The sequence below is a fragment of the Mustela lutreola genome, chromosome 3 (genome assembly GCF_030435805.1).
Source record: "Mustela lutreola isolate mMusLut2 chromosome 3, mMusLut2.pri, whole genome shotgun sequence".
Classification (NCBI taxonomy): Eukaryota; Metazoa; Chordata; class Mammalia; order Carnivora; family Mustelidae; genus Mustela; species Mustela lutreola.
In genome coordinates this window covers 1592390-1617030 of record NC_081292.1, presented here as the reverse complement: position 1 = coordinate 1617030, position 24641 = coordinate 1592390, and the positions used below count along the sequence as shown (strand labels likewise).

Sequence of the window (24641 nt, the reverse complement as noted above, 5' to 3'; positions counted from 1 at the left end):
ACTGAGAAAGCCCCGGAAGGGCCCGACGGGGACGCGCCCCGAGTGGCCGCGGCGGCCCCGGGGGCGGTCGCCCTGCCGAGGGGGGTGCCCTGGGCGTTCCGGAGCCTCGAGGGTCGCTTTCCGGCGGAGTCCTGAAGCAGCGCCGCCGGGGCCGGGAAGGGCTGGAGCCCCTGCCCCTGCTCCGCTCCGTGTCCTCCTCTCCGGGGCTCGGCGGAGTGGCTTCAAGGGCCGGGGAGAGAGGCCGGAGAGGCGAGCTCGAGCCCCCAGCCAGGCCCGAGGAGACGCGGCGGAGCAGCACGGCTGCCTCTGCGCCTGCAGCGCGGGGCGCTCCCGCCAGATGGCGCTGTGGCGCGGCGCCCGGCGCGAGCGAAAGTGTGAGGGGCCGCGGGCGGAGGTGGGGGGGGGGGCGGGGCGGACCACTGAGGAAGCTGGGGGGAGGGGCGCCGGCGCGGGGGGGTGGCGGACCACTGAGAAAGCGGGGGGGGGGGGGAGGAGCGCGGGGCGGGGCGGACCACTGAGGGAGCGGTGGGGCGGGGCGGACCAGTAGGGCGCGGGGGGGGCCTCCGGCGCGGGGGTCGGGGCGGACCACTGAGGAAGCTGGGGGGAGGGGCGCCGGTGCGGGGGGGGGCGGGGCGGACCACTGAGGGCGCGGGGGGGGCCTCTGGCGCGGGGGGGGCGGGGCGGGGCGGACCAGTAAGGGCGCGGTGGGGCGGGGCGGACCACTGAGGACGCGGGGGGTGGGCACCGGCGCGCGGGGCCCGGGCCCGGGCCTGCGGCACCTGCGGCCTCCGGCGCGTCCCCCCCGGCCGGCCGCGCGAGGTGGTTCGCTCCGGCAGCGCGGCGCTCCCGGCAGGCGGGGCGCGGGCACCGTTGCCGCCGACACCAGGGCCGTGGCCTCCGCCGCCGCCGCCGCCTCCCCCCGCGCCCCGCGGCCGCCGCCACGATGCTGGGGCTGCTCGTGGCGGCGCTGCTCGTGGCGCTCGCCTACTTCGCGCTGCTGGACGGGTGGTACCTGGTGCGCGTGCCGTGCGCCGTGCTGCGCGCGCGCCTGCTGCAGCCGCGCGTCCGGGACCTGCTGGCCGAGCAGCGCTACGCGGGCCGCGTGCTGCCCTCGGACCTGGACCTGCTGCTGCACATGAACAACGCGCGCTACTTGCGGGAGGCCGACGTGGCGCGCGCCGCGCACCTGGCCCGCTGCGGGGTCTTGGAGGCGCTGCGCGCGCTCGGGGCCCGTGCGGTGCTGGCCGCCTCGTGCACGCGCTATCGCCGCTCGCTGCGCCTCTTCGAGCCCTTCGAGGTGCGCACCCGCCTGCTGGGCTGGGACGACCGCGCCTTTTACCTGGAGGCGCGCTTCATCAGCCTGCGCGACGGCTTCGTGTGCGCGCTGCTGCGCTCCCGCCAGCACGTGCTGGGCACCTCGCCGGAGTGCGTCGTGCAGCGCCTGTGCAAGCGCCGGGTGAGCACCCTCTACCCCGCCCCGGGTGCATGCCCCCCGCAGGGACCAAAGGGCTCCTGGTCTCTGAGCCCGCTCCGGCTGCTAGTGCCTCCTTAGGGGTGCTCCTGTCCCTCCGAGTGTCACCCCAGCCCTTGCCGTTGGATGCAGGACCTCGTGCTGGTTCTTAGCAGGGTCCCCCCCCCCCACCCTGCCACGGCTCCGCCTTGCGCCTCCGGACTCCATGCCATAACCTCCACCTTTCCCAGGGCAAGGAACCCTGGACCAGGCCTCTCCCAGGCGTCTGAGTCCTGGTGGTGCTGGGTGCTTGGAGTGTGCAGCCGCCGTCTCGAGTCCTTGGTTCTGAACGTGAGGGATGGTGTCGGTGAGGGGAGGTGACTGGGAATTCCCGAGGACCTGAGGACACCCCACCCCTCCCCCTGCCCTTTTCACACGGCTTGGACAGAGCCCCTGGGTTTGGGGTGGGGGGATTGAGCCCCCGAGAGCCCCAGGTTGTTCTGCGTTTACCGGTTGGAGTGAGTACCCGAGTGCGTGCGTGGGGCTGAAGGGCTCTCCCCAGGGCCTGCTCCTTCCAGCACAGCCGCTACTGCAGCGTGGCGACAGGGGCCCTGGGGACAAGCTAGGGCACCACTACGGTGATGGTTTCCAGGGCACGCTCCTGCCTGAGGCGGGTTCCCAAAAGCTTCTCTGTAGCCTCCATGCCAAAGCCAGGGCCCACCCCAACCTCTAGGTGCCCTAAACCAGGGCGCTGCCCTCTCTGGCTTTGGGCAGGGGCCTCCTGAGCCAGGAGGGACACAAGTGCACCTTTTTTTTTTTTTTTTTTTTTTTTTTTTTTTTTTTTTAAAGATTTTATTTATTTATTTGACAGAGAGAAATCACAAGTAGGCAGAGAGGCAGACAGAGAGAGAGAGAGGAGGAAGCAGGCTCCCTGCTGAGCAGAGAGCCCGATGCGGGACTCGATCCCAGGACCCTGAGATCATGACCTGAGCCGAAGGCAGCGGCTTAACCACTGAGCCACCCAGGCGCCCACAAGTGCACCTTAATTGTGAAAGGCCAGCCTTTCCCCGGTATCAGAGGTGGGGAAACTGAGGCTGAGAGGCAGCGGGAACCACCCAAGGCTATACTGTGGGCCATAGGCACAGCTCCCCAGTTTTCTATCTCTGTCTCTGAACACCCCTAAAGGTCCTGGATGTCCCCCACGCCATAGGGACAGAGATGCTCCAAGTGTCCTTTTATGTGTAGGGACTGAGCTGGAACTGAAAGGCAGAGGGGAGCCTTTCCTGCAAGAGAGGGTGCCAGGCGGCTGGCGGGGGCTGGAAGGGACTTCGCGGAGAGCTGGTGGCAAAGCTTAGCGGACATACCCCGAGGATGCCCAGCCAGGGACAGGAGGGCCAGTGTGGGGCCTGCAGGGGCCCGGGAGCCTGGCCTAGCCCATGGGTCAGGGAGTGCCCTAGACAGTCTCGGGTTTAGTGTGGGGCAGTCTGAGTCTGGTGCCCAGAGATCCTGCGTGCTGCAACTAGGGGGGCCGTGGGCCGATAGCTGGCCTACAGCCCAGCCACCGCAGCTGGACCCCACAGCTGGCTGGGTAGGCAGTTCTCCTGGAAGCCTGGCCTGGATGCTGAACAGAGCACCCCTGTCTGCAGGGGAGGCTGGGGCTGCACATCTCTGAGCCCTTCTGCCCCGGCTTCTCCCCTTGCCCCTGGGAACGCCCACAGCCCATCTGCAACCTGTGACCTCTCAGGCCTGAGCCTGCACCTTGCCTGCCTCCCCAGCACAGAATGGTGGCCGGGTGTGCCGCAGGGCCGCGGTGTGGCCGGGTGTGCAGGCTGGGGACGCATTAGCCAGGCCCAGAGCTGCAGGTTCAGCTTCTCCTGATGCACTCGGGAAGGACAGGGGCTTCAGGCAAGCCCCTGTCTGGCACTTTCCCAGCAGAGGGGCTCTGACCGTGGCCCCTCCGCCCCTCCCCCTTCTGCTACCTGCCCCTGCTCTTCCCTCCCTCCCCTGCTTCCACCCCTCCGCCCCTCCACCCCCAGCTTTAGACTCCTGACGCCCCCTGAGCTCCTCTCTCCTCCGCTTTCCAACCAGCTGGCCTCAGAGGTTCTCGCCTGGGTTCTGGGGACACACAGAAGGCTCAGATGTAGCCCCGTTGGGGAGACAGGCCTGGTGACGGAGGATAGGGTCGTGAGCGCCGGCCAGGGGGAAATGCAGACATTGAGGGCCTCGGGGAGGGGCACCTGGAAGAGGGAACAGCATGCGCAGAGGCGCAGAGGTGTGAAGGCAGCACCCCAGCGGGGGCCCCTCCTGGCAGCCCGGCGGCTGCTGCTGCTGGTAGGAACCTCACCGTCTCCCCCTGCAGGTGGAGCCCCCTGAGCTACCCGAAGACCTGCGGCACTGGGTCGCCTACAACGAGGCCAGCAGCCAGCTGCTCAGGGCGGAGAGTGGACTCAGTGACATCACCAAGGACCAGTGACCGCTGCGCCCTGCCGACCGGCCTCACTCTGGGGGCGGTTGCCCTCCCCTCGGTGCCTGCCAGGGGTGGAGAGTGCAGGATGGACTGGCTGTCCCGGCTGCTGAAGTCCGTCTCAGCCCCGCCCTCTCCCCACGCTCAGGCCCTCCCTCCCCCAGCCAGTAGTCGCCGCCCCCTCCCCTGCGCCATGCCGGGCACTGGACCCGGGGACAGAGACCCTGACCCAGCTCTGCCCTTGGGGTGGAGGTGATGAGGGAAGCGGGAGGCCCAGGGCCCTCAACGCCCTCATCCCAGGGGATGGAGGTTGGGCCCCACCTGGCAGGTGAAGCCAGTTTCTGTGGACTCCAGTCGGGAGAGGGACCAGCTAAAGCCACCCTGAGCACTGGAGCCTGGATTTTGAGCAGGCTGCAGGGGTGAGGCCTGATTCTGGCCTGGTGAGGATCTGCAAAGGGTCCGAACCGCATTTGAGGCAGAGCCCTGTGGCTGCGGGTGGGGGAGGGGCGGGCCCAGCGTGGAGTCTGGGCAATCAGGGCCCAGGCCGGCTGACCAGAGGGCAGAGGGGCTCCCCCAGAGTGCGGGTAGGGCCTGCGGCCGGACGCTGTGCCAGAGCCCGTCAGGTCAGATGGCACAGGGGTGCTGGTGGTGAGCTTCCCGTCCTGGCTGGGGCCTGCTGGAGGAGGGAGCCGTCTTCTGCCCAGGTGCCCTCTGCACCTTGCCCTTGCTCGTCTGCACCCCTGGGTCCTCACAGGGCTGCTCTGGGGCTGTGGGTCGGACCCCACCCTCTTCAGGCCTACAGCACCTCACACGTCTGCTCTCCTCCTGGGGTCGTCCTCAATAGACATCTTGCTGGCGACTTTTGCCTCCCTTTGCCGCTCCGTGGGCTGGGGCTGAGGAAGGGTCTTCCAGGGTTGGCCTGTGTGGCTCCCTGGTAGGTCCTGGGGCTGTGGGACACCAGCACAGCTACCTCCTCCTGCCTAATCACTTGCCCTCCAGTCCGGAAGGCCTGGAGAGAAGCAGACGGTGGCCCAGAGCACTGACAGCAAGGCAGGGGTGCGCAGAGCTGGCTGGGGAGTCGGGTCAGGGCCCCGGGGGAGGATGGGCGCGGGCTCATGGGTGTGCTCAGGTCGAGGGGCCACCTCGCTGTGTTCCCCTGTGGCGTAGGCCGGAGCCATGGAGCCCCTGGACCGCTGCTCTCGCCCTGTCCGGGCAGCCCGCTGCCCGCTGGAGCGGAGACCGCAGCAGCGCCCCAGCCCCTGCCTGCCCCTCCCCCACGCTGACCTCTGCCTTACAGCTGCAATGGGAAAGCTGCAATGTTTCTGATTTATTTAAAGAAAACCCAAGATTAAAGGGTTTGATGTCCATGTGCTGGGGAAAGTCGTTCGTCCAGTCCTGCCCCCGCCCCCCCTGGGAAGCAGGGGGCCGCTCGCGGCGGTGTCTTTCTGCGGGGGGTTTGTCTAGGCTTCTTGGGCCCCCCGTCTTGGGCCGAGCAAGATGTGCTCCCATCTCACAGAACACGGGACCGAGGCCACGAAGGATGGCCCCAAACCCTTGTAAGCCGTGCTGCTTCCCTCGTCCCCAGCCCCTGGACCTGGCTGTCCCAGTCTGTGGGTGGCAGTGCTCCTTTCTGATTTGGTCCCAGATCCCCCGAGGTGTCTGGGAGGTCCGGCCTTGGAGCCTGGGGTTACCGAGGTGAGGCTGTGGGGTGGCAGGTGGGCAGAGTTCAGCGGACCGTGGTGGGTAGAGGGTGCGGCCGGCATAGGGCTCATTCTGCCAGCCCCTCAACGAGGGTAAGAAGTGGGGCTGCCGGAACACAAGGTGGCCGGGGGAGGGGAAGACGGCAGGGGCCACGTCAGGCTCTGACCACCTGCTCAGGAGGGCCCGGCTGTGCGGGCCTGGGAGATACTGGGTGATTGGGAAAGTTGGGTTAGCAGCCAGCGTTCGGTGATGGGGGAAGCGATGCGGGCTGGCAGGCCAGTGGTCTGTGGCCGAGGAGGTCACCTGATGCCTCACTCTTCCCACCTCCCAGGCAGGCCAGGGCGCCCTGGGCTGGCCACGCTGGGCCTCGCCCCTGCCCTGGGCAGCAGCCTCCGGCCCACGGGGGCCCTCGGGCATCCCCTTGGATATCCGCGTCTCCTTGTCTAACAGGTGTTTGGGCAGGTCCTGTGGGGCATGTGCGGGGAGTGGGGAGCTTGGGGATCGCCGCAGCTGTCAGACAGGGACACATTCCCCAGTGCGAGTGGGGACAGGGGAGGGTGTGCACACAGTGGGTCTGGGTCCCTGTGGGTCCACATGGTGCGGGCAGCCATGCGGCACCCTGGAGGGGGCAGGGGCTGGGGGGCAGGATGGGTCTGTGCATCTGCAGGAGGCATTCGGGATGGTCGGGCATCTGGGCTGAACGTCACTGTGTCCCACAGGCCACTGCAGTTTCTCTGTCCTCTCAAGGGAGACACGCCCCAGCGGGTGGGGGCAGGGGGAGGAGAGGCTCGCTCTCGCCCTTGCTGTGTGGAGGAGGTCCAGCCACGGAGTTTGGGAGGGGCTTGCTGACCAGGGCACAGGCCTGGCCCCAGTGGGGTTTAAGCGTCCCGCGTGTGGATGACCTCCCGTCCTTCTGCATTCTCTGTGACCGCACGTGCCCCCTCCTCCAAGGCCCCAAGTGTCCCCTGCCAGTGTGAGCAGCTCCAGGCAGCACCGCGGCCACCCCAGGGCCGGTCCGCCCAGGGCCCCGTGTGCGGCTTCCCCAGCTCCTGAGGCACACCGGGCTCTGCAGGGCTGGGAGCTGTTCTCAGGCCTACAGACCTCAGGGGCTCTCCTCAGGTCAACTTGGCTGAGTTGGCGGGGTGGGGGGGTGGGGCGGGGAAGTGCGCAGCTCTGGAGGGGGAGGGCCCCGCAGCCTGGCGCTCAGGCGGTGATGGGCAGGGGCGCCCTCTGCTGGTCGTGCCGCTGCAGTGCGGAGGCCCCGCAGGTCCCTGGGGCCACCTGCCTGCTTCCCCCAGGACTAGGGTGGCTGCTGAGCCTCCCACCGGCCCACCCTCCTCATCCTGAAGAAGGATCCTTGTCGACCCCTGGAAGCGGAAGCCAAGAGCTGCGGTGTCCCCATGGGGAGGCCGTGGCCTTGGCCCCTCGCCTCCAAACCCGGGGCCGCTAGAGGCTCTCAGGAACACTGGCCATAATGCAGAACCTGGAAAGGGCCCCGCCCAGAGCGCTGGTGGGCATTTGGGCCTGGAGAGGGGAAGCCGCAGGCTCTGAGGCTGCTGTGTGCGAGACGTGGCTCCTGCCCCCACCTCCCTCCAGGGCTGCCGAGCCTGGTCATGACCAGGGCCAGCTGGGGGTCATCGTGAGGGGAAGGCAGGAGTCTGAGGCCGGACCCACAGGGCACAGAGCCGAGCGCTGGCCCTTGGGGTCTGGGACAAGCTGGCAGGCTCCATGCACACTGTTCTTTCTCATTGCAGCTGTGCCCGCGGCAAGGACATGGTGGGTCCCTTGTCAGGGGAGGTGACCGAAGCCCGTGGAGGTGTGTGGGTGTCCGCTGGCCCAGAGGCACCCCACCCCACACACTCCTGGGACGCCCAGGCTGGGCAGGCAGGCTCCCCACTCTCTTCCCAGCTTCCCTGTGCTGGCCCCGTAGAGCCGGGCATGCCCACCCTTGACTCCAGCTTCTTTCCCACCCCGGGAATGGGGTGGGGGGGGCTTGATGCCTCTGGGGCTGAGGGGAGACTCTGGGAGTAGGGGCAGACTCCCCTTGGGTTAAGGCACTGGTCCTGCTCTGAGGTGCCGTAGGACTGGTTTGCAGGAAGGCCAGCCTGGGATGCCTGTCTCCCCCGGAGCCTCCGGTTCCCGTTCTGTGAAATGAGTCCAAATGGCCCTGGGTGAGAAGGAAGGCCCGGGGCCCGGAATGTGCCTGACTCAGCCCGTCTCTCCTGAAAGCTGACTCCGTGCGCTGTCGGCGCCCAGGAAGGAGAAGTGGCCTCTGCCTCGTCTTTATTTATCCTCTGCAAGGGTGGGCGACAGAGGGCCCCTGGCAAAACTCGTAGCCCTTGGGGCCCGCGATTCACCTGAGGCTCGGGGAGCTCAAGGAAGCACGTGGGTAGAGGCGATCTCCAGTGGCGCTGGGCCCTTCAGGGAAGGAGGTGGCCGAGGACCGGGGCCCCCGGCGGCTGGCCCCCAGCCTGGTGCCCTGCATGGAGTTGCACAAGTCATAGAAGCAGCAGTAGACGGGGTGGGCGATTCCTATGCTGTCGGGGTCGGTGGCTATGCAGGAGTTGGCGCAGGAACGGGTCACCTTGGGGCTCTGGTTGAAGGGGTACTCTGCCGGGGGTGGACAGGCATCAGAGCCCGCTCCTCCGCTGCCTAGTGCCCTCTCCACCTGCCCCAAATTTCAGACACCTGCTCCAGCCCTTTTCAACTCTGCCAGGGACACCCCGTGACCCCCCCTCCCCAGGCTGGGCCATGCTGCTCCCTCCAGGCGTCTGTTGGGGCATGCCGTGCAGCCTTGGGGGGGCCTGGAGCCCCCAGGCTGATGCAGCCCTTGTGCACCCCAGAGCCAATCTGTGGGACCTCCACCGCTGTCCCCCAACCCTGAGGACCGTTTGGGGAAGGTGACCACTGTGGGCCGGACTCACCCGACTCCACCTGCACCAGCACCGTCTGGCAGGCCGTGGCCTCCGGCTTGCAGCGAGTGACGTTCTTACACAGCGAAATGGTTGTGGGCTGCTCGCATGTGAAGCATTTGAAGGCCTCACCTGGGCGGGGGAGGGGGCAGACCTCATCACCCGGCCTCGGGGGCCATCTGGGACGCAGGAGCAGAGGCCAAGTGCGGTCTAGCCCCTGGGCATACCCCTCGGATCCACCCCTGCTTGACTGAGACCCTTTGAGGCCCAGGGCTCCGGCCAGCGGACCGAACGCCGCATTCCTCCACTGAGCCTTGGTTTTCCTGCCTAGAAAATGGGGACTTGAAGTCTGACCCGAGCAAAGGCTCTTGGGCCCAGGAGGCTGATGTAGGGCCAGGGAGGTGAGCCTCGGGGGTGCCTATGGAGGCCTGCCCCAGGGCCTGAAGGGCCTCCTGCCCGCTGAGGAGGTGGGCTGAGTGAGGCCAATGACAGGTCCCTCCCAGCCGTCCCGCTCACCGCCACGCACGCTGGACGCTGCGATAAGCAGCAGTGGGAGGGCAGCCCTGCACCAGGCCATCTGCCACGCTCAGAAGCCGGGACAGGCAGCACCAGGGCCGCCTCCGTGGACACTTATACCCTGCCCGCCCTGCAGGGCCTGCCAGGGTGGTGGCGGAAGAAACATGTGAGTCAGCCGGGCGGCACAGGGTAGGAGTGGGAGGGAGCGGGCGGGACGGTGGGCAGGCGGGCAGCGTCACGCCCAGGCCCTCAAGGAGGGGGACCCCCATGGCTGGAGCCTGTCTGGTGCCGGCCCGCGAGGACGCCTCCCAGGCACCAAACGGGGGCCTGGCTCCTTCACACCCAGATGTCCTCCTCCTGACACAGGAGCCCCCCAGAGCACAGGCCCAGGGGCAGGGAATCGGGCCAGGTGCAGAGGAGGGTGGGCGCCCGGTGGGGTGGTGTCACGGGGGCTGGGATGGGCCCCCCAGGGTTCTCTCGGGCTGACGGGTGTGGGCTCCAGGCAGACCCCACAGTCACTGCCAGCCCCTTCCCTACAAATGATCAAGCCTGAGCTTCCCGATTTTAGGCCCCAGACAACAGGGCTCTGCCCAACCCCTGCCTCTTGACCTAACGGCCTTCTCCGGCTGTTCACGGCCCGCCTCTGCCTCTTGGTGGGAGCCCTCCCGGGCCTCCCATCCTGGCCTCAACTCTTCCCCGTGCTGGAAGGTCCAGGCCAGGCGCCCCTCATCCAGGGGTCTTCCTGGTGTTCCAGACCCTCTCGTTTCTCTGTCCCCGGACAGCCTAATGGGGGGTGGACGGGTGAGTGGGTGAGGAGATGGGGGGGGCGGGGGGCGGGGGGGCGATGTTTGAGGACGTGGCTGGGTAGAAGGCGGAGGGTGTGGCTGGGCCCAGCGTGCAGGGGGAAGGAAAGGAGGGGGCGGCGGTAGACGGAGACGAGCGGCTGGCCGGCCAGGTGGCTGAGGACAGATTGTGAGTGTGCTGCAGGCTGCGTGTGTGGACGGCGCCCGCTGTCGGGTGTGGAGTCGTCCCCCAGCCTCCCGGCGGGATGAGTGCGGGGAGGAGCGGAGACCGGCGCTCAGGAGATCCTGGTTTGGGTCTTGGTTTCGGTCTTGGCTTTGCTGCTGGCTGCACGTGTGGCCTTGAGGTGACTCCTTTGCCCTCTAGACCGTACTCCTGGGGGAGGATGAGACTAGGGACCCAGGGCGGTTTTGAGGGCAGGTGTGATGGGGCCTCGTGGACTGAGGGAACAAAGGGAGGCCCTGCTTGCAAAGGGAGAGACTGTGCTTGCTGCCAAGCCAACAGCCTCACATGGCAGGTGCGGGCGCGGACAGCAGCCGGGTGGCCCTTCCCCAGGGCCTGGTCCCGCGACTGCGCCCCGGATGTTGCAAGAGCAACTGGGGAGTGTCTAGTGTGGAGTCTGACAGATTGAGTGGGCCCTGGCCCCACCTGACCTCCTGTGGGACCAGTCTGCTCACGAACCCTCGTGACCCCCTTTCTTTCACCTGCGAACCAGGCAGAACGTCCTGTGCCTCCGAGGGCAGCTGGGAAGGCAAGGGGCGGACGGGAACCGGGAGCAGTGGTGGGGCGAGTGTGCCAGGAAGGCGGCTGGGGTGGGCAGGAAGGGGAGAGGCCCCGTGTGCTGTCAGGGGCTGCCTGGAAGGGCCCTGGCTCTGGCTTCGGAGGGGAGGAAGGCCAGGCAGGAGCAGCGACCAGGAGGGACGGGGGGCACACAGTGTTCCCATGCTTCCCTGGAGGGCTGTGTGTGTGTGTGTGTGTGTGTGTGTGTGTGTGTGTACTGGGTCCCAAACCAGGCTCTAGAGCTCTAGTGACCCTGCCATTCTCTTCACTTTTGTGAGACACACAGGAACACCAGAAGAAAGGTGTGCTGCATTACTGGACGGGGCCTCTTCTGTGGTCAAGTCAGAGTTCAGAGCTACAACCCCAAACGAAGGCATCTTGCCAGCACTTGGCCGTGCCTGGCTTCCCAGTTTCCCTGCCATTCCCGGAGTCAGGGGTCTCTGGCAGGTGGTGGCCAGGCTGTGCAACCAGTCTGTGCTAGACACACAGTACAGGGCTCGCTGGGCTGCGGGGGTGTTCTGCCCCCCAGGATCTGGCTCAGGACCACAGAGCCCCTGAGATGGACAGGAGGCAGAGATGTCGGGTTCCTGGGGTCCCAGGGATAGCGGGCCTTCTGGCCATGGGTCTCCTCTCTCAGAGGCATGGGGTGTCCCTTGCCCCAGGAGAGACCTGCTTCAGGTCCTGACTGCTGCTCTCTACCATCCAAGGGAAGGAAACCCCAGAAGAGGGGCGAGGGCTGACTGTGAGGGCTCTGGACTCAGAGGCCAGTGGGGATGAGCCAGAAAGAGGGCTTCCCAGCCCCAACTCAGGCTGGACCCCAGTGCTGTGCCCCCTTCCCAGGGCCGGGCCAACTCACCCAGGGGTCCAGGAGGAGCTGCTGGAGCAGGAGGACAGGGAGGAGGCGCAGGTCCCAGGGTGACTGGAGGCTCTCTCCTCCCCTCCCCCTCTTGCCTCCCTCAGGTGGTCCTGGGGAGGGGGCAGCACTGGGTGGGAGAGCCGGGGCCTGTCTTCCTCAAGTCCATGGCCTGCACTGTGTGTTTCCAGGACCACGTGTGTACGCACATACATGTATATGCATGTGTGTGTGAGCATCGAGTCTCAACCCAGATGCAGAGCTGGGAGCCCTCCGGGCAAGAGGCCTCCGGGGTAGGTGACTCCTGGGAGGGTGATCTGGAGGATTTGGTGCTGGCCAAGGTGAAGATGGAGCTCTGCATTGGAGCTTGGGCTGCCCTAGGCCCCCAGGGAGTGGGGCTTGGTGAGCCTGGAGAGGGCAGGTGGTGGGTATGCCCAGCAGCAAGCCCCGCCAACCAACAGAAGGGGACCATGTCACCAGGGCCAGGTGAGCAAGCAGTAGGCACTTCACGGGTCTATCCTGGATCCCGGGCCACTCTGAGCCCGCCTGATCTTCCTTCCACCTGACTTGGCCTGACCTCCTCTTCCCAGTCCTTCAAAGCCTGGCCTTAATGGCCCCCTCCTCTGAGAAGCCACCTGTGATCCGACCCTGGCAGGTGCAGTGCTGCCCTTGCCTGTGGGGTCCCGCTTTCTGTCCCACCACAATCAGCCCCCCCCCCCCCGCGGGGCCCAGAGAGCAGAGCCCTGCCTAGTTTCCTGCCCTACTGCCCATCCCTGCTTAGCACATCTTGGTAGTGCAGAGGAGACAGGTGGGGGCAGCCGTGTGGCTGAAGAGAGCCCCAGAGAGAACCCAGAGGCCAGGAGGGGCAGGAAAGGACCAGGAGAGGAGGGGCTGAGAAGGGGTGGAAGGGGGACACAGGGTCGGGTGGAGGGAGCTGGACTTGAGGCTCAAAGCCCTCCCGCCCTGGTGGGACAGGGCTGCCAAAAAGGAGATTCAGGAGGCCTGGTGCAGGAACAATGCTTCTTCCGGGACACTCAGGACTGGCTTGCACGGGGTGGGGGTAGGGGTGGGGACAGAGGTGGCGCGGGCTCTAGAGGCTGAGGCTGCCCAGCAGGAGGAGCGCCAGCGCCAAGGCCAGGCCGCAGCTGCAGGCCAGTGCAGGGGCCCCGTCTATGTTGCAGAGGTCCGTGTTGCAGCAGGACACGGGCCGGGTCTGGCCGATGCCGTCCACGTCTGAGGGCACACACTTGACGGCGCAGGACTTGGTCACCGTGGAGTCCCCCACGAAGGGGTACACTGTGGGCCATGTTGGGTGTCCGGTCAGCTCGCGAGCTTCAGGGCCCCCACGTCCAGCCCATGACCCCAGGGTGGCGTGACCCGCTCCCCGCTCCTCTTTCCTTCCGCCTCTGTGAGCTGAGTGCGGGCTCCCAGCTGGCTGCGGGAGGCCATCCCTTTCCAGGGAATCCCCGGGCAAGGGGAGGCTTCCTCTCCGTTTAAGGAAAGAAAGGAGGAGGGAGGGAGGCCTAACTGCTGGGAACCAAAATCCCTTTTGCAAACAAATGGCTAAGGTGGTGGAGGCGCACTGTGCAGGGCCGGCCGGGGTGAGGGTCCTGGAGGCGCTCTGACCCTGGGACCCCGGCCCCGCCACCGCAGCTCCCGCGGACCTATCGCCCCGCCCTCCAACTCCCGCGGACCTATCGCCCCGCCCACCAGCTCCCGCGGACCCATCGTCCCGCCCACCAGCTCCCGCGGACCTATCGCCCCGCCCACCAACTCCCGCGGACCCATCGTCCCGCCCACCAGCTCCCGCGGACCTATCGCCCCGCCCCCCAGCTCCCGCGGACCCATCGTCCCGCCCTCCAACTCCCGCGGACCCATCGTCCCGCCCACCAGCTCCCGCGGACCTATCGCCCCGCCCACCAGCTCCCGCTGACCTATCGCCCCGCCCACCAGCTCCCGCGGACCCATCGTCCCGCCCACCAGCTCCCGCGGACCTATCGCCCCGCCCCCCAGCTCCCGCGGACCTATCTCCAGGGAGTAGAGGGTGGTCTTGCACATGGTCTCGTTGGCATTGCAGGTGACGACGGTGACGCAGCTGGACACACCTGTAGGCTCATGACAGGTGTAGCATCGCAGGGCCTCCCCTGGGTAAGAAGGGACAAAGGACACATCAGGCTTGCCCTGCCCCTCCCTGAGCCCCCGTCCTGGAGGCCCAGGTTTGAGGGGGCCGCACGGTCCAGGCTGCTGTTGCCCAGCGGCCCAGATTCTGGGAGGTGTCAGGAGGTTTGAGCTGTGGTCCTTAGAGACAGAGCGTGCCCCTGATAGGCTCAGCCTGCAGGGCCAAGGGGTGGAGGGGACAGCTCTGGAAGCATCGAGGAGGGGCCTGTAGGGAGCCAGGCGTCCTTGCAGGGTCAGGGAGGGCCTCAGTGTGGCCGGACACCCCCTCGGAATCCTGACCAGCAAAGAGCAGCGCGCAATGAGTAACAGTGGGCACCGGGAACAGATAAGGAGGTGTGTGGGGTGCAGGGTGGGTCGGGCTGGGCCTGGGGCACCCACTGGTGCCAGATTAACAAAGGAGGGAAGAGCCACAGCTCGGGGACAGGGGCAGGTTGGGGTGCGGGCCGGCAGGGGCGGGGCCCCAGGGTGTGCTGTTCTGCCCCACCCACCGCTGGACCAGCACAGCCGAGGCCACAGGCTCCTCTACCCCCACTGCGTGTCACTGTGCCTCTGGTTGATCTGTTTCCCTTCTGGCTGGGGCCCCCACTGCCTAGCTCCTTTTCTGGCTGAATGTGGGGGCCCTGTGGGGCTGGGGCATCTCCCCCAGGTGTTCTCTCAGACCGCCGTGTCAGCCCCAGTTCCCAGAGCCTTCCTGGTCTCCCCAAGACGCCCCTGAGCCCTGCCTTCACATGGCCCCAGAATTGGGGAATCTGGTTCTGCCCACGACCTCTCCAGCTACAGCCTCTCCGGGGCGCCCAGGGCCCCTAGTGACATGCAGCTCCCCAGCTGGCTCCCAGAGCCTCTGCAGCCTCCCCAGCCCTGGGCGGGCAGCCCTTGGGGCTATGCCCTCCTCCCCCTCAGACACCTGCGCCCTTCCCTGCGGCTCATCCTTGCTCCCCACCCCGCCTCTCCTCGGTCTCCCCGCCTTCCTCCACTCCCTGGGCCCCCTGCCCCGTGCCTCTCACCGAGCTCGTGGCCGCAGGTCACCAGCCCCAGCATCAGGAGCGCCAGCCGTGGCCCCCTCATGGTCTAGTCCTCACCCTGCTCTGCAGCACGCTCGCCTTCGGCCTGCCCGCAGGGACAGTGGACACCCAGTGCAGCCACCCGACCGGTCAGCCAAGCAGATTAGTGGGATTGGGTTTCTTGTGGGCGGCAGAGGTGCAGAGACCCGCCCCCTCCACCCACTGGGGCCCCTCCCGCCTGCACCGGAAGCCCAATCGCTCTGTGGGGGCTCCTCCTGCCTCCATGTCCTTTTCCTCTTTCCTCTCCCTCCTCACAGCCTGGGGTCCCTTCCTGGCCCTGACGGCCCCTCTCTGTGATTCGGCGCCCCCACCTCCCTCTAGGACTCCCTTCCCCAGGCTCCACGCCGTCTCCTTCCTCCTCCACCCCTACCCCCACCCTGGTTTCTGCCTCTGCCAGGCACCCTTCCCACAGGGGTCCCCAGGCCTGCCTCCAGGGCAGAGTCTGAGTCTAGTAATTCTGGGTTTGAATGCTACCAAGGGGGCCTGCAACCCCACCCCCACCCCCACCCCAGCTCCCTTGAGGGAATCTCACGGGGCTCGGAGAGACGGGAACGACCACTGCCGGGACAACCAGCCGAAGTGTACAGAGAGGCTTATGGGCACAAAGACAGGAAAAGAGCTGGGTCAACAGGAAGGTCCTGGGTGGAGGGTGGAGCTGGGGAGGGGCCAGGGTCACTTTGGGGACACTAGCCCCAGTGCCCACTGGAGGGGCAGGTACACCTTGGTCTCTAAAGAAACCACAGGGGCTGCCCCTTGGGCAGGGCTCTCCTGGACCGTTGTAGGTCAGGCCATCGACAGCAAGGCCCTTGCCCAAGGCCCAGACAGCACCGAAGTGTGGCTTCAGCCGCGGCTGCCCCCCAACACACAGGCGCACACACATCCCCCCCAGAGTGCTTGCACTTCAGCCGCCCCAGGATGTCCCCTACCCGTGACCCAGTCACACCCTCTAGCAAGCCCACAGCTGCCAGGGTGAACCCCAGGGTAGGGTGGGGAGGGCTGTTGGCAGGTCCCAGGGCCTCTTGCTGGGAAGTCAAGGCCATGGCGTCCAGACTCACTTGGGGCCACACGGCAACCCCACCCAACTCCTCCGTCTTCTCCCAGAGGGTCCAAATCTTACTCCCCTCCAAGACTTGGCTCCTGCTTTTCCTGTCACCAGGGATGCCCGTTCCTCCCCCACCCTCCTGTGGTTGACATTCTGTCTGGGGACTCCCCCCTCCCCACCCCACAGCGTTTATGCGGTCCTTGGCTTTCCTTTGAGATCAGCTCCATGTGGGAGCTGACAGGTCCTGTGCCCGTCTAGACACTGGGTGGGGGCTGTGGGCTGGGTGCGTGGCTTCCCGGAGCGCCCAGCCTGGGGGAGCCACCTGCCCTGCTGGATCATGCTTTCCTCACCACAGCTCTGGAGACACGACACTAGCACACAACACTAACCACTGACTCTGCTTCGGGCATAGGATCGGACGCTCCTGGCAGCTGCTGACTTGAGCAGGTCACCTTGCGCGGGCTGGGGAAACGCAAGCAGCAGCCGGGCTTGTCTGATTTCACACTTGAGCAAGCCGCCACGCTGCCGTCGGCGCTGACGCGGATGCCGTTAACAGGATTAGACACCCACCACACACACCCTAGCTTCCTCCTTCCGTCCAGCCCAATTCCATTGCTGCAGCCCGGACCAAGCCCAGCTCCTTGTGCTCAGACCCAAAGGCCCCACCTGTGCTTTCCATGCAGAGCACACCCCTGGCCCCTGGGCGTTCACCGCTCCTATAGTTTCTGCCTGATCCCTGGGCAGCCAGGCTGAAACTTAACTGCAAATTTGCACCTGTCTACTCAGGTCGGGGAGGGATGCGGCTCAGAGTTTGGGTGGGCTCTGTCTAGTGCCTCCATGCTGAGAAGCCAGCCATCCCCAGTCCTACTAGGAGCCTCGAAGGCAGGGCTCAAGAGTGTGACCAGGGTCCAGACTCAGAGTGCAACAAAATCAGGGCCCATCATGTGACCAGAGTCAGGGCTCAGAGTGTGAGTAGGTCAAGGGTCAGAGTATGAGTAGGATCATGGCTCAGAGTGTGACCAGGGTGGGGGTCTCGAGGGTGATCAGGGTTAGGACTCAGAGTATGACCAGAATAAGGGCTCAGAGAGTGACCAGGGTCAGGGTTCAGTGTGTGACCAGGGTCAGGGTTCATCATGTGAACAGGGTCAGGGCTCAGCATGTGACCAGGGTCAGGGCTCAGAGTGTGACAAAGATCAGGACTTGCAGTGTGACCGGGGTTGAGATATAGCATGTGACCAGGGTCAGGACTTAGAATGCCAGGATCAGGGTTCAGGATGTGACCAGGAATCAGGGCTCAGAGTGTGACCAGGATCAGGGATCAGTATATGACCAGGAATCAGGGCTCAGAGTGTGACCAGGGTCAGGGCTCATGACCAGGGTCAGGGCTCAGGTTGTGACCAGGATCAGGGCTCAGAGTGTGACCAGGATCAAGGCTCAGAGTGTGACCAGGAATCAGGGCTCAGAGTGTGACCAGGGTCAGGGCTCATGACCAGGATCAGGGCTCAGAGTATGACCAGGATCAGGGATCAGTATGTGACCAGGAATCAGGGCTCAGAGTGTGACCAGGATCAGGGATCAGTATATGACCAGGAATCAGGGCTCAGAGTGTGACCAGGGTCAGGGCTCATGACCAGGGTCAGGGCTCAGGTTGTGACCAGGATCAGGGCTCAGAGTGTGACCAGGATCAAGGCTCAGAGTGTGACCAGGAATCAGGGCTCAGAGTGTGACCAGGGTCAGGGCTCATGACCAGGATCAGGGCTCAGAGTATAACCAGGATCAGGGATCAGTATGTGACCAGGAATCAGGGCTCAGAGTGTGACCAGGGTCAGGGTTCAGTATATGACCAGGAATCAGGGCTCAGAGTGTGACCAGGGTCAGGGTTCATGACCAGGGTCAGGGCTCAGAGTGTGACCAGGATCAGGGATCAGTATGTGACCAGGAATCAGGGCTCAGAGTGTGACCAGGATCAGGGATCAGAGTGTGGCGAGGGTCAGGGTTTAGAGTGTGACCGGATTAGGGCTCTCTGCTGCTACTCCATCTCCGGACTAGGCTTCCTCCCCAGCCGTCTGTGAGTGGCCTCCTCTGGGCAGTGCCTGCAGGCCCCCAGGAAGGTAGTGGGGTGTCTGGCTCCTGCTCACCCGTTCCCCTGTGCGGAGCATCGACAGAGTAGCCTGAATGCTCCATGTTTCTACACAGTGAAGAAAATGCGGGGAGGGACCTTATCCCCGAGGCAGCCCTTTCGGCGGCACCCTTCTTGAAGGACCCCGATGTGGATGTGCCCTAATATACAGTCACCTGTGTGCCGGCAGACCTGAGGCTGCTCCCCTCTGTGCTGGGACACCTGGGAACCCTCGCTGCCCCCCACCCCAACACTGCGCACTCCTTGTCACGTGATAGCGCTTCCCGTCCCTGCGCGCCACAGCCTGACCCTCCCAGGGGGTTTGCAGGAACCCTGTGAAAGACCCATCCGCTCTTGACTCAGCACCCCTGCCTCAAGACCCATCATGCCTCAAGACTCAGCACCCCTGCCTCGGGGCCTAAGTTGCTTCCCCCTGTGCTTACCCAGGCCTCACCAGGCCTTCACATCGGGAGCCCTGCCTTTCACCAGATTCTCAAGCCTGGAGCAGGGGGGTTGCGGCCGTGTGGGTAGGCACTCCCTGCCGCAGGTGTCTGGTGACGTTTGGGGGCAGGCGGCGGACCTGCCGGACCTGCCGGTGAGGGCTGCAGCGCCCCACCCTGGGGCACAGAGGGGTGGCTTCCTGCCTGCCCTGAACCCCTCTTCTCTGTGTGCTTGCTCCTAGATGTGAAGGCTACTTTTTGGCTCCGCGTGGGGCTGACGTTCTCCTCGGGGGAACCTGCCGGTGGGACCGGGCAGCACTCTTCACTGCGCCCAGGAGTGGCACGCCGTGGGGGCTGCCTGCGCGGTCACCTGCGCAGTCGCCTGCGCTCTGGTTTTGCGCAGCGCATCCTTTCCTGCGCTACTGCGGTCGCGAACCTTTCTCAGTCTGGATGTGCGGTCCTGTTTTTCTTGCAAACAACTTTTTCTTTTTTTTCTCTTTGAAATTTGTATCAGATTTATTGGACACGCGTCCCCGTCCGTACAGTTCGCGCACGGAGAGCTGGTGCACTCACAGGTCCTGAAGCCCTCCCCAGTCAGGCTCAGGAAGGAGCCCTCCCCGCGCCCCAGTGCCTCCGCGACCCCGCACCCCCGCGGGCTGCCAGCCCCCCACACCAGGGCTCTCCCAGCCTGCCCTGGCCGCCTGCCCGCCCCCCCGATTGGCCTGTGCTGGGCGCTTCGCAGAAACGGGAGCGGAGCGCAGTTTGCGGTTCTCCGCATGTGGCCTCTCGCTCTCGACGTCTCACTCAGGTCTCAGCTTCGTGCCGCCGCCATTAGCAGCGCGGGGTGCGCGGGTGGTGGGGACGCACCCTGCGGTCTGGACAGACCGGGCTGTCTATCCACGCTGTCGCTGTTACGAGGGAGGCTGGTGTGAGCGGTCACCGAGAGGCTTCGTGTGAACTTGGGTTCGTCCGGCGCAGGTATGGGATTGCTGGGGGTCTCGGTTTCCTATGCCAAACACTTTAACACACTCTCTCTCTCTTTTTAACACTTAAATCTGTGATTCAGTGGCAATGCCTTTCGAGTGAGTGGGAGTGAAGGCCCAGAGCCGGTTTGGTTTTCTTCTCGGGGTGGTCAGCTACCCGCAGCCTGTGCCGGGTCCCCCCCCCGCCCCCCCCCCCGCCCCTGCACCTGCCACGCGCCACATTGTCTCCTGCGCAGTCCTGTCCTTCCCGCGTGCCGCCCTCACCCCGCTAGCCGTAAGCCCTGCTTGTGCCTCTCTGTGGGGTCACTCTCTGCTGGGACACTGCCCCCCACACTGGGTGGCTGCACCACCGCACTGGCTTTTCCACGTTTTCTTTCATGGGACCGTGGTCAGGGTACGGACGAGGCAAGGGCTGGGCGCTGTGCTGGGGGTCATGTGGTGGGGAGGAGCCACGTCCCTGGCCGGTAGGGTCTTGGACCACTCCGCAGCTGGAGGCCGGCTGGAACCCTGATTAAAAGTTTCTCAGCGTGTGGGGGCGGTGTGTGGGGACGTGCGTGGTTGTGGGTGTGGGTGCGGGGATGCGATTGCACCCGTGCGTGGGTGGGGGCCAGCTGCCTCCGGCCCCCCCCTCACCTGTCTGCTCTGTTCCCTCCAGCTTCCCCTTTCCAGTTCCCCCAAAGGTCCCTTCCTCTGCCGGGGGCCCTCCCCCTTCCTCTGGACCACCCAGTGCCACCTCTAGTTCTTAGGACCTCCCGCTCTGAGCCCTGGGATGCTCGAGCAGCCCCCCCAGCCAGTGCCCCCTCTCAGCTGCCTGAGCAGCCTCAGCCTGGGGCTCTGGGCGTCTCTTAGCCCTGGGCCGGGGGGGGGGGTGCTGAGGGTGGGGGGGCTGTCAGTCCGTGTTGCAGAGGCTGAACTGGCAGCAGACGATGGACACGTGGGGGCCAAGGCCAAGGGTAGAGATGTCCGGGCAGCCACTGTAGCACGATTTGGTCACCAGAGGCAGGTCAGCGACACTGAAGGGGACTCCTGGGGTGGACAGAAGGTAAACAGTGCAAGCTCCCTGAGGCCCTGAGCTGCCTGTGCCCCCGCCCCACTTGCCACCAAGCCAAGAGTCAGCGCCCAAACTGGGTGTAACCGGCCCCCTCCCTCGAGTCCTCTCCTGCACTGAGGTCAGTGGGTGCCCCTCCCATCCTGTTCCAGCCTCGTTGGGAGCCTGGACCAGTTCTGCCCCCTCTGAGCCTGGGTCTCCTCTCCTGGGCAGGGAGAGCACAGCTGGGCTACCCCACGCATCCCTTACTCACGAGTGGCGATGCTGACGCAGTAGTTGGAGCCCCATGGGCATCTGGACGCATGGGTGCACCCTCCAAAGCCCTTGCACTGGTGACAGTTCAAGCCTTGCGCTGCAGCCATGAGCAGAGGAGGGACAAGCCGGTCAGCCGTGGGCAGAGGGACAGGCGGATGGACGCACAGATCGAGAGGGACACAGGTGTGGGCAGTGCTGGCCTGACAGCACCCTCTCTTCCCACCCAGGACCCCCCTCATTCTCAGGACCCCAGGCTCTCATCTTGGCGTGCACAGCCCCTTAAGACCTTCTAGATAAGGGGGTGGGAAGGCCACCCTGTCCCAAGCCTCAGCCCAGGGCTGGCGCTCTGCCCTTCCATCCTGCGGGACCGCTCTTCCCAGGGTGCAGGTGGCCAGGCCCGGGGCCACAGCGGGGTCGGCTGCAGCTGGAGGTGGCTCTGCTGAGTCCCCTGGCCCAGGACAGCATTGGGCTGGGGGGCAGGATGGAGTCTTTGCGGACTCTCTGTACGACCCCCCCCCCAGTGGATGGCGTGAGCAGTAGCTTCACACAGAACGAGCTGGGGGTTGGGAAGCGCCGGAGATGGGGGGAAGGTGGTGAGGGCTCCCCATGATGTGGCCGTGCCCATTTCCACGTCAGCAGAACCCTGAGACCCACAGGCTCCTTCGTTCTGGTGGCTGTGGTGGGGGGGGCCTCACTGACCTCCGTGGGGAGTGGGAAGCCATGGGGACAGGAGCGCCGGATGACGAAAGGGACTGGAGGGCGGCCGGCGCAGTTTTGTTCAATGTTTCTTCTCTGAGGACAACCCGGAGACTTTTGAAATACTAAGTTCATTCCATAAATGTCTGGCCGATCTGCCCATCAGCCTTGTCCTCGCACCGGGGCACGGCGGGGGCCTCTCTGTCCTTCGGCACCCCCTCCCCACCATGCTCCTTGCCTTGAATTTCCTCCCTCCCTGGCTGCCCCTCCTTCTCTGGTTCCTGCGCTCAGTGCCTCTGTCCGGGGTGAGCGCAGTGCACACCTGCAGGGGTCACTCCAGCTGAGGGCAGGCTCTGAGCCTCAGGGCATCACAGTTCGGGGCGGGCTCCTCCCACCCCATCCATGCCCCAGTCCATCCTTTGGGCCTCTGCTGGCTGCCCCAGCCCTGCCATCACTGTCGCCCTGGATATGCCCCGGATCACCACACTTTCCGACCTGGGCCAGGGGGCACCGTGAGGCGCTGCACACTTTCACCAAACCCCAGTGTGCACGAGCACACACACGCACACCTGGCCAAGGCACACACACCTCCTGGCCAGCCCTGAGCCCTCTGCTCAGCCCCTGGGGTTGTGGGCAGCCTCCTCCCAGAGCCCCAGAGCAGTGATGGAGACACAAAGTCCCCACCATGGGAGTGTGCCCAGTTGGCCCTGACTCATCGGCCAGCCCTGCAGAGCGATCTGAGACCGCGTGACCAGGAAAGGTGACAGCTCCTGTCACAAAGCTCATCACGGCTGCCTGAAGCCACCGACACATCATGCCCGAGGACGGTATAGTAAGCTACGTGTGCCACCTAATGGACAGACAGGGGACTGTCACCTGGGAAACTGGGGTGTCTCTGCCCCAAGGGAGCCCCTTGAGAAGTGCAGTTCCCGCCGCCCGCTCGCCTCTGCTTTCCTCTCTCATTCGCCCAGACGCCTCCCTGCCTCGCCCATGCTCTTCCCTCTGCCTTCCTGGCAAGACAGGCCCCCCTCAAATGCCACCTCCTCTAAGAAGGCCTTCTGGATTTCCAGGCAGAGTTGATGGCTCTCCTTTGACATGCCCCCCATGTGGCTGGTACCTCTGCCCCAGCCTGGTGGCAGCGTCCCTGCCTCCGTGTGACCTTGCTCAGGGCTCCCTCCCCACCCCACCCTCTCCGACCTGAAGGACATGGGTGGGGTGTTTCACCCACTCTTCTGCGGCCCCAGAGCATCCCCCGCTGTACCTAGTGGAGGCCAGGAGAGCTTCGTGGAAGGAAGGGAGGAAGGGGGGAGGGGGAGGGCGGGAGGGGGGAGGGGGAAGGGGAAGGAAGGGCCGTCTGGGGGCAGGGCTGTGGGAGCAGCCGGCCAGGCTTGCGCCCTGTCCTGGCTCACTGTGCAGCAGATGGGACCTCTCCCACTCTGCACCCCGTGCGTTCCCTCTGACAGGGCAGGCGTGGGACTGGGCGGGAGCAGGGAGAGGACACCAGCAATGCTGTGGCAGGTGCAGTGTCCCTGATCCGCTGGACCCCGGCGGAGCCAGAGGGAGGAGGGGCCTGTGACTTAGCGCTGGGGGTGACGAAGGCTTTCCCCACCCCTGTCCATCCACACTGACGACCCTGGGGCAGTTCTTAGGGTTCGCTGGTGAGACCCTCCCCACCGAACAGAGAGCCCGCAAGTGCCTGGGCCTAGGGTGGGGGGTTCCTGCAGGGGGACAGCAGTGGATCCCAGACGGCCCTGGGTGGAGCCGAGGCCCAGGAGCAGTCCAGACAGTCCCCGTGCCCATCTCATTTAGGGCCACAGGCCGTGAGGAAGATGCCTTCCCAGGCATGGAGGCAGGGGCCTTGTCAGGTGAGGGCTGGGCAAGTGGGGCCGCTGCGGTTGGATCGGGCGTCTGGCTGGTTTCTTTTGGGGCTGTGGGTGGGTGGGCGGAGACGCCGTCCCCCATCGGGTGCTCTAGGAAGATGAGGCCAGGTGGGGCAGCCCCATTTGAGGCAGAGTTCCCCGAGAAGCCCTTAGACAGGCATTCGGTCCGCCGGGCCTGGAGCTGGACCAGACCTGGCCAGCAAGGGCAGACGTGGGCACAGCCAAACACGGAAATAAATGGCGGGAGTGGGGAACTGGCGCCGAAGGAAGCCCGAGCAAAAGGAGGAGAGGCCCATGTCCCAGTCAGAAGAGAACCACTAGGGTCCAGAAGAGGGTGTCCTAGGAAACGGGCAGACCACGGAGAGCTGGAAGAGGCCCTCACTCAGTGTGGGGGTCACTGTTGCGCGGAGAAGCCTGTGGGGGGCGGGCTGTCAAGCTCGGGGCAGGGCGCCGGGAGGCTGGCGGCCCTCGCAGGAGCAAGGACAGCACGGTGGGCTCCGCGGATGGGCCTGCGGGTCCGGCGGGGGGGAGCGCTGCGCGCTATCCACACGCGGAAGGTAGGAGATGGCAGGTGGGGAGGGTCTAGAGCTCAGAAAAGGGGGTGGGGGACAGGAATCGGGCTTCCCTGAGGTGACAAGCCCCAGCCCAGGGCTCGGTAGTGGCTGGGGTTGGGGGACTGGCTTAGAGCAGTGGGGACGGAGGTGGCCCTTGGACTCACCCAGCTCCAGGCTCAAGGCAGCGGCCAGCAAGAGCCCAGGGAGCAGCCGCATGGTTTCCTGGGTCAAGGCTGGCTTGCAGGTACCAGGCCACCGTCTTATATTGGCTGCTCCCGCCAGCTCTGACTCACCTGGCCGCTGACTCAGCGGAGGGGCCAGGCTGGGACCTGCCCAGCCCCCAGGCCCCAGGCTCAGCCCCGTTTATCTCACAGACCTCTTTGTCCATCAGATGGCAGCATGGGGACCAGGTAAGACCCCCTGGCACAGGGGGGACCCTCAGCTCAGTGTCTGGTTTTCCTGTGAGGAACTGGATCGAGGGTCCAGCACGGGCCTGAGCTCGCCCTTCCCGCTCAACACGCCTGCGAAGCTTAGGGGTAGCCAGAAGTGCCCCCCAAGGTGTCCGATGACCAGCTCCCCTCCTCAGAGCCGGAACAGGTGCGTCCTCCGCGGTCCTGGCGGTGGAGAGCTGCCGGCCTTGCTAGGAGTGAGGAGGGCTAGTGGCCGTCGCCGAGCTCACACGGCAGGGCCCAAGACCTGCGGCAGTGTGCCCGTGTGCCCTGTGGCTGGGGGGCGGGGGGAGGTGCGGGGAGCAGAGAGATATTTCAAGGGGTCCCGTGATGGGTGAGAGCCCAAAAGGGTGCATGTGAGAGCAGAAGCCGGACGTGCAGAGCGACCTGCCAGCCCCACCGTTCTGCCAAAAGCCATGGGGGCAGCGCAGAAGCTTATCCCCGCACGGATCCTTGTGT

The 24641-nt window shown here is 65.7% G+C and overlaps 4 protein-coding genes across 5 annotated transcripts; 1 reads left to right on the top strand and 3 right to left on the bottom strand.

Moving 5' to 3' along the window:
• Positions 1 to 838: 838 nt before the first annotated feature.
• Positions 839 to 5281, top strand: THEM6 (thioesterase superfamily member 6). Its single transcript, XM_059168797.1, has 2 exons — positions 839 to 1456; positions 3810 to 5281. Exons 1-2 carry the CDS (start codon positions 944 to 946, stop codon positions 3921 to 3923), a joined length of 627 nt encoding a protein of 208 aa, XP_059024780.1. The 5' UTR covers positions 839 to 943; the 3' UTR covers positions 3924 to 5281.
• A 2604-nt stretch (positions 5282 to 7885) lies between these two features.
• On the bottom strand, positions 7886 to 9682 carry SLURP1 (secreted LY6/PLAUR domain containing 1). The gene is made up of 3 exons (XM_059168815.1): positions 9044 to 9682; positions 8540 to 8659; positions 7886 to 8225 (listed from the first exon to the last, which is right to left on the bottom strand). Exons 1-3 carry the CDS (start codon positions 9102 to 9104, stop codon positions 7969 to 7971), a joined length of 438 nt encoding a protein of 145 aa, XP_059024798.1. The 5' UTR covers positions 9105 to 9682; the 3' UTR covers positions 7886 to 7968.
• Positions 9683 to 12483: 2801 nt separating this feature from the next.
• LYPD2 (LY6/PLAUR domain containing 2) lies at positions 12484 to 14862 on the bottom strand. Its single transcript, XM_059168823.1, has 3 exons — positions 14660 to 14862; positions 13502 to 13621; positions 12484 to 12773 (listed from the first exon to the last, which is right to left on the bottom strand). Exons 1-3 carry the CDS (start codon positions 14718 to 14720, stop codon positions 12568 to 12570), a joined length of 387 nt encoding a protein of 128 aa, XP_059024806.1. The 5' UTR covers positions 14721 to 14862; the 3' UTR covers positions 12484 to 12567.
• A 5176-nt stretch (positions 14863 to 20038) lies between these two features.
• Positions 20039 to 24072, bottom strand: SLURP2 (secreted LY6/PLAUR domain containing 2). Of its 2 annotated transcripts, XM_059168826.1 has the most exons (3): positions 23886 to 24072; positions 20602 to 20694; positions 20039 to 20326 (listed from the first exon to the last, which is right to left on the bottom strand). In XM_059168826.1, exons 1-3 carry the CDS (start codon positions 23947 to 23949, stop codon positions 20190 to 20192), a joined length of 294 nt encoding a protein of 97 aa, XP_059024809.1. In that variant the 5' UTR covers positions 23950 to 24072; the 3' UTR covers positions 20039 to 20189. The 2 variants fall into 2 exon arrangements, with proteins under 2 accessions (XP_059024809.1, XP_059024808.1); XM_059168825.1 differs by lacking the exon at positions 23886 to 24072 and having other exon boundaries at positions 20602 to 20994.
• Positions 24073 to 24641: the final 569 nt, after the last annotated feature.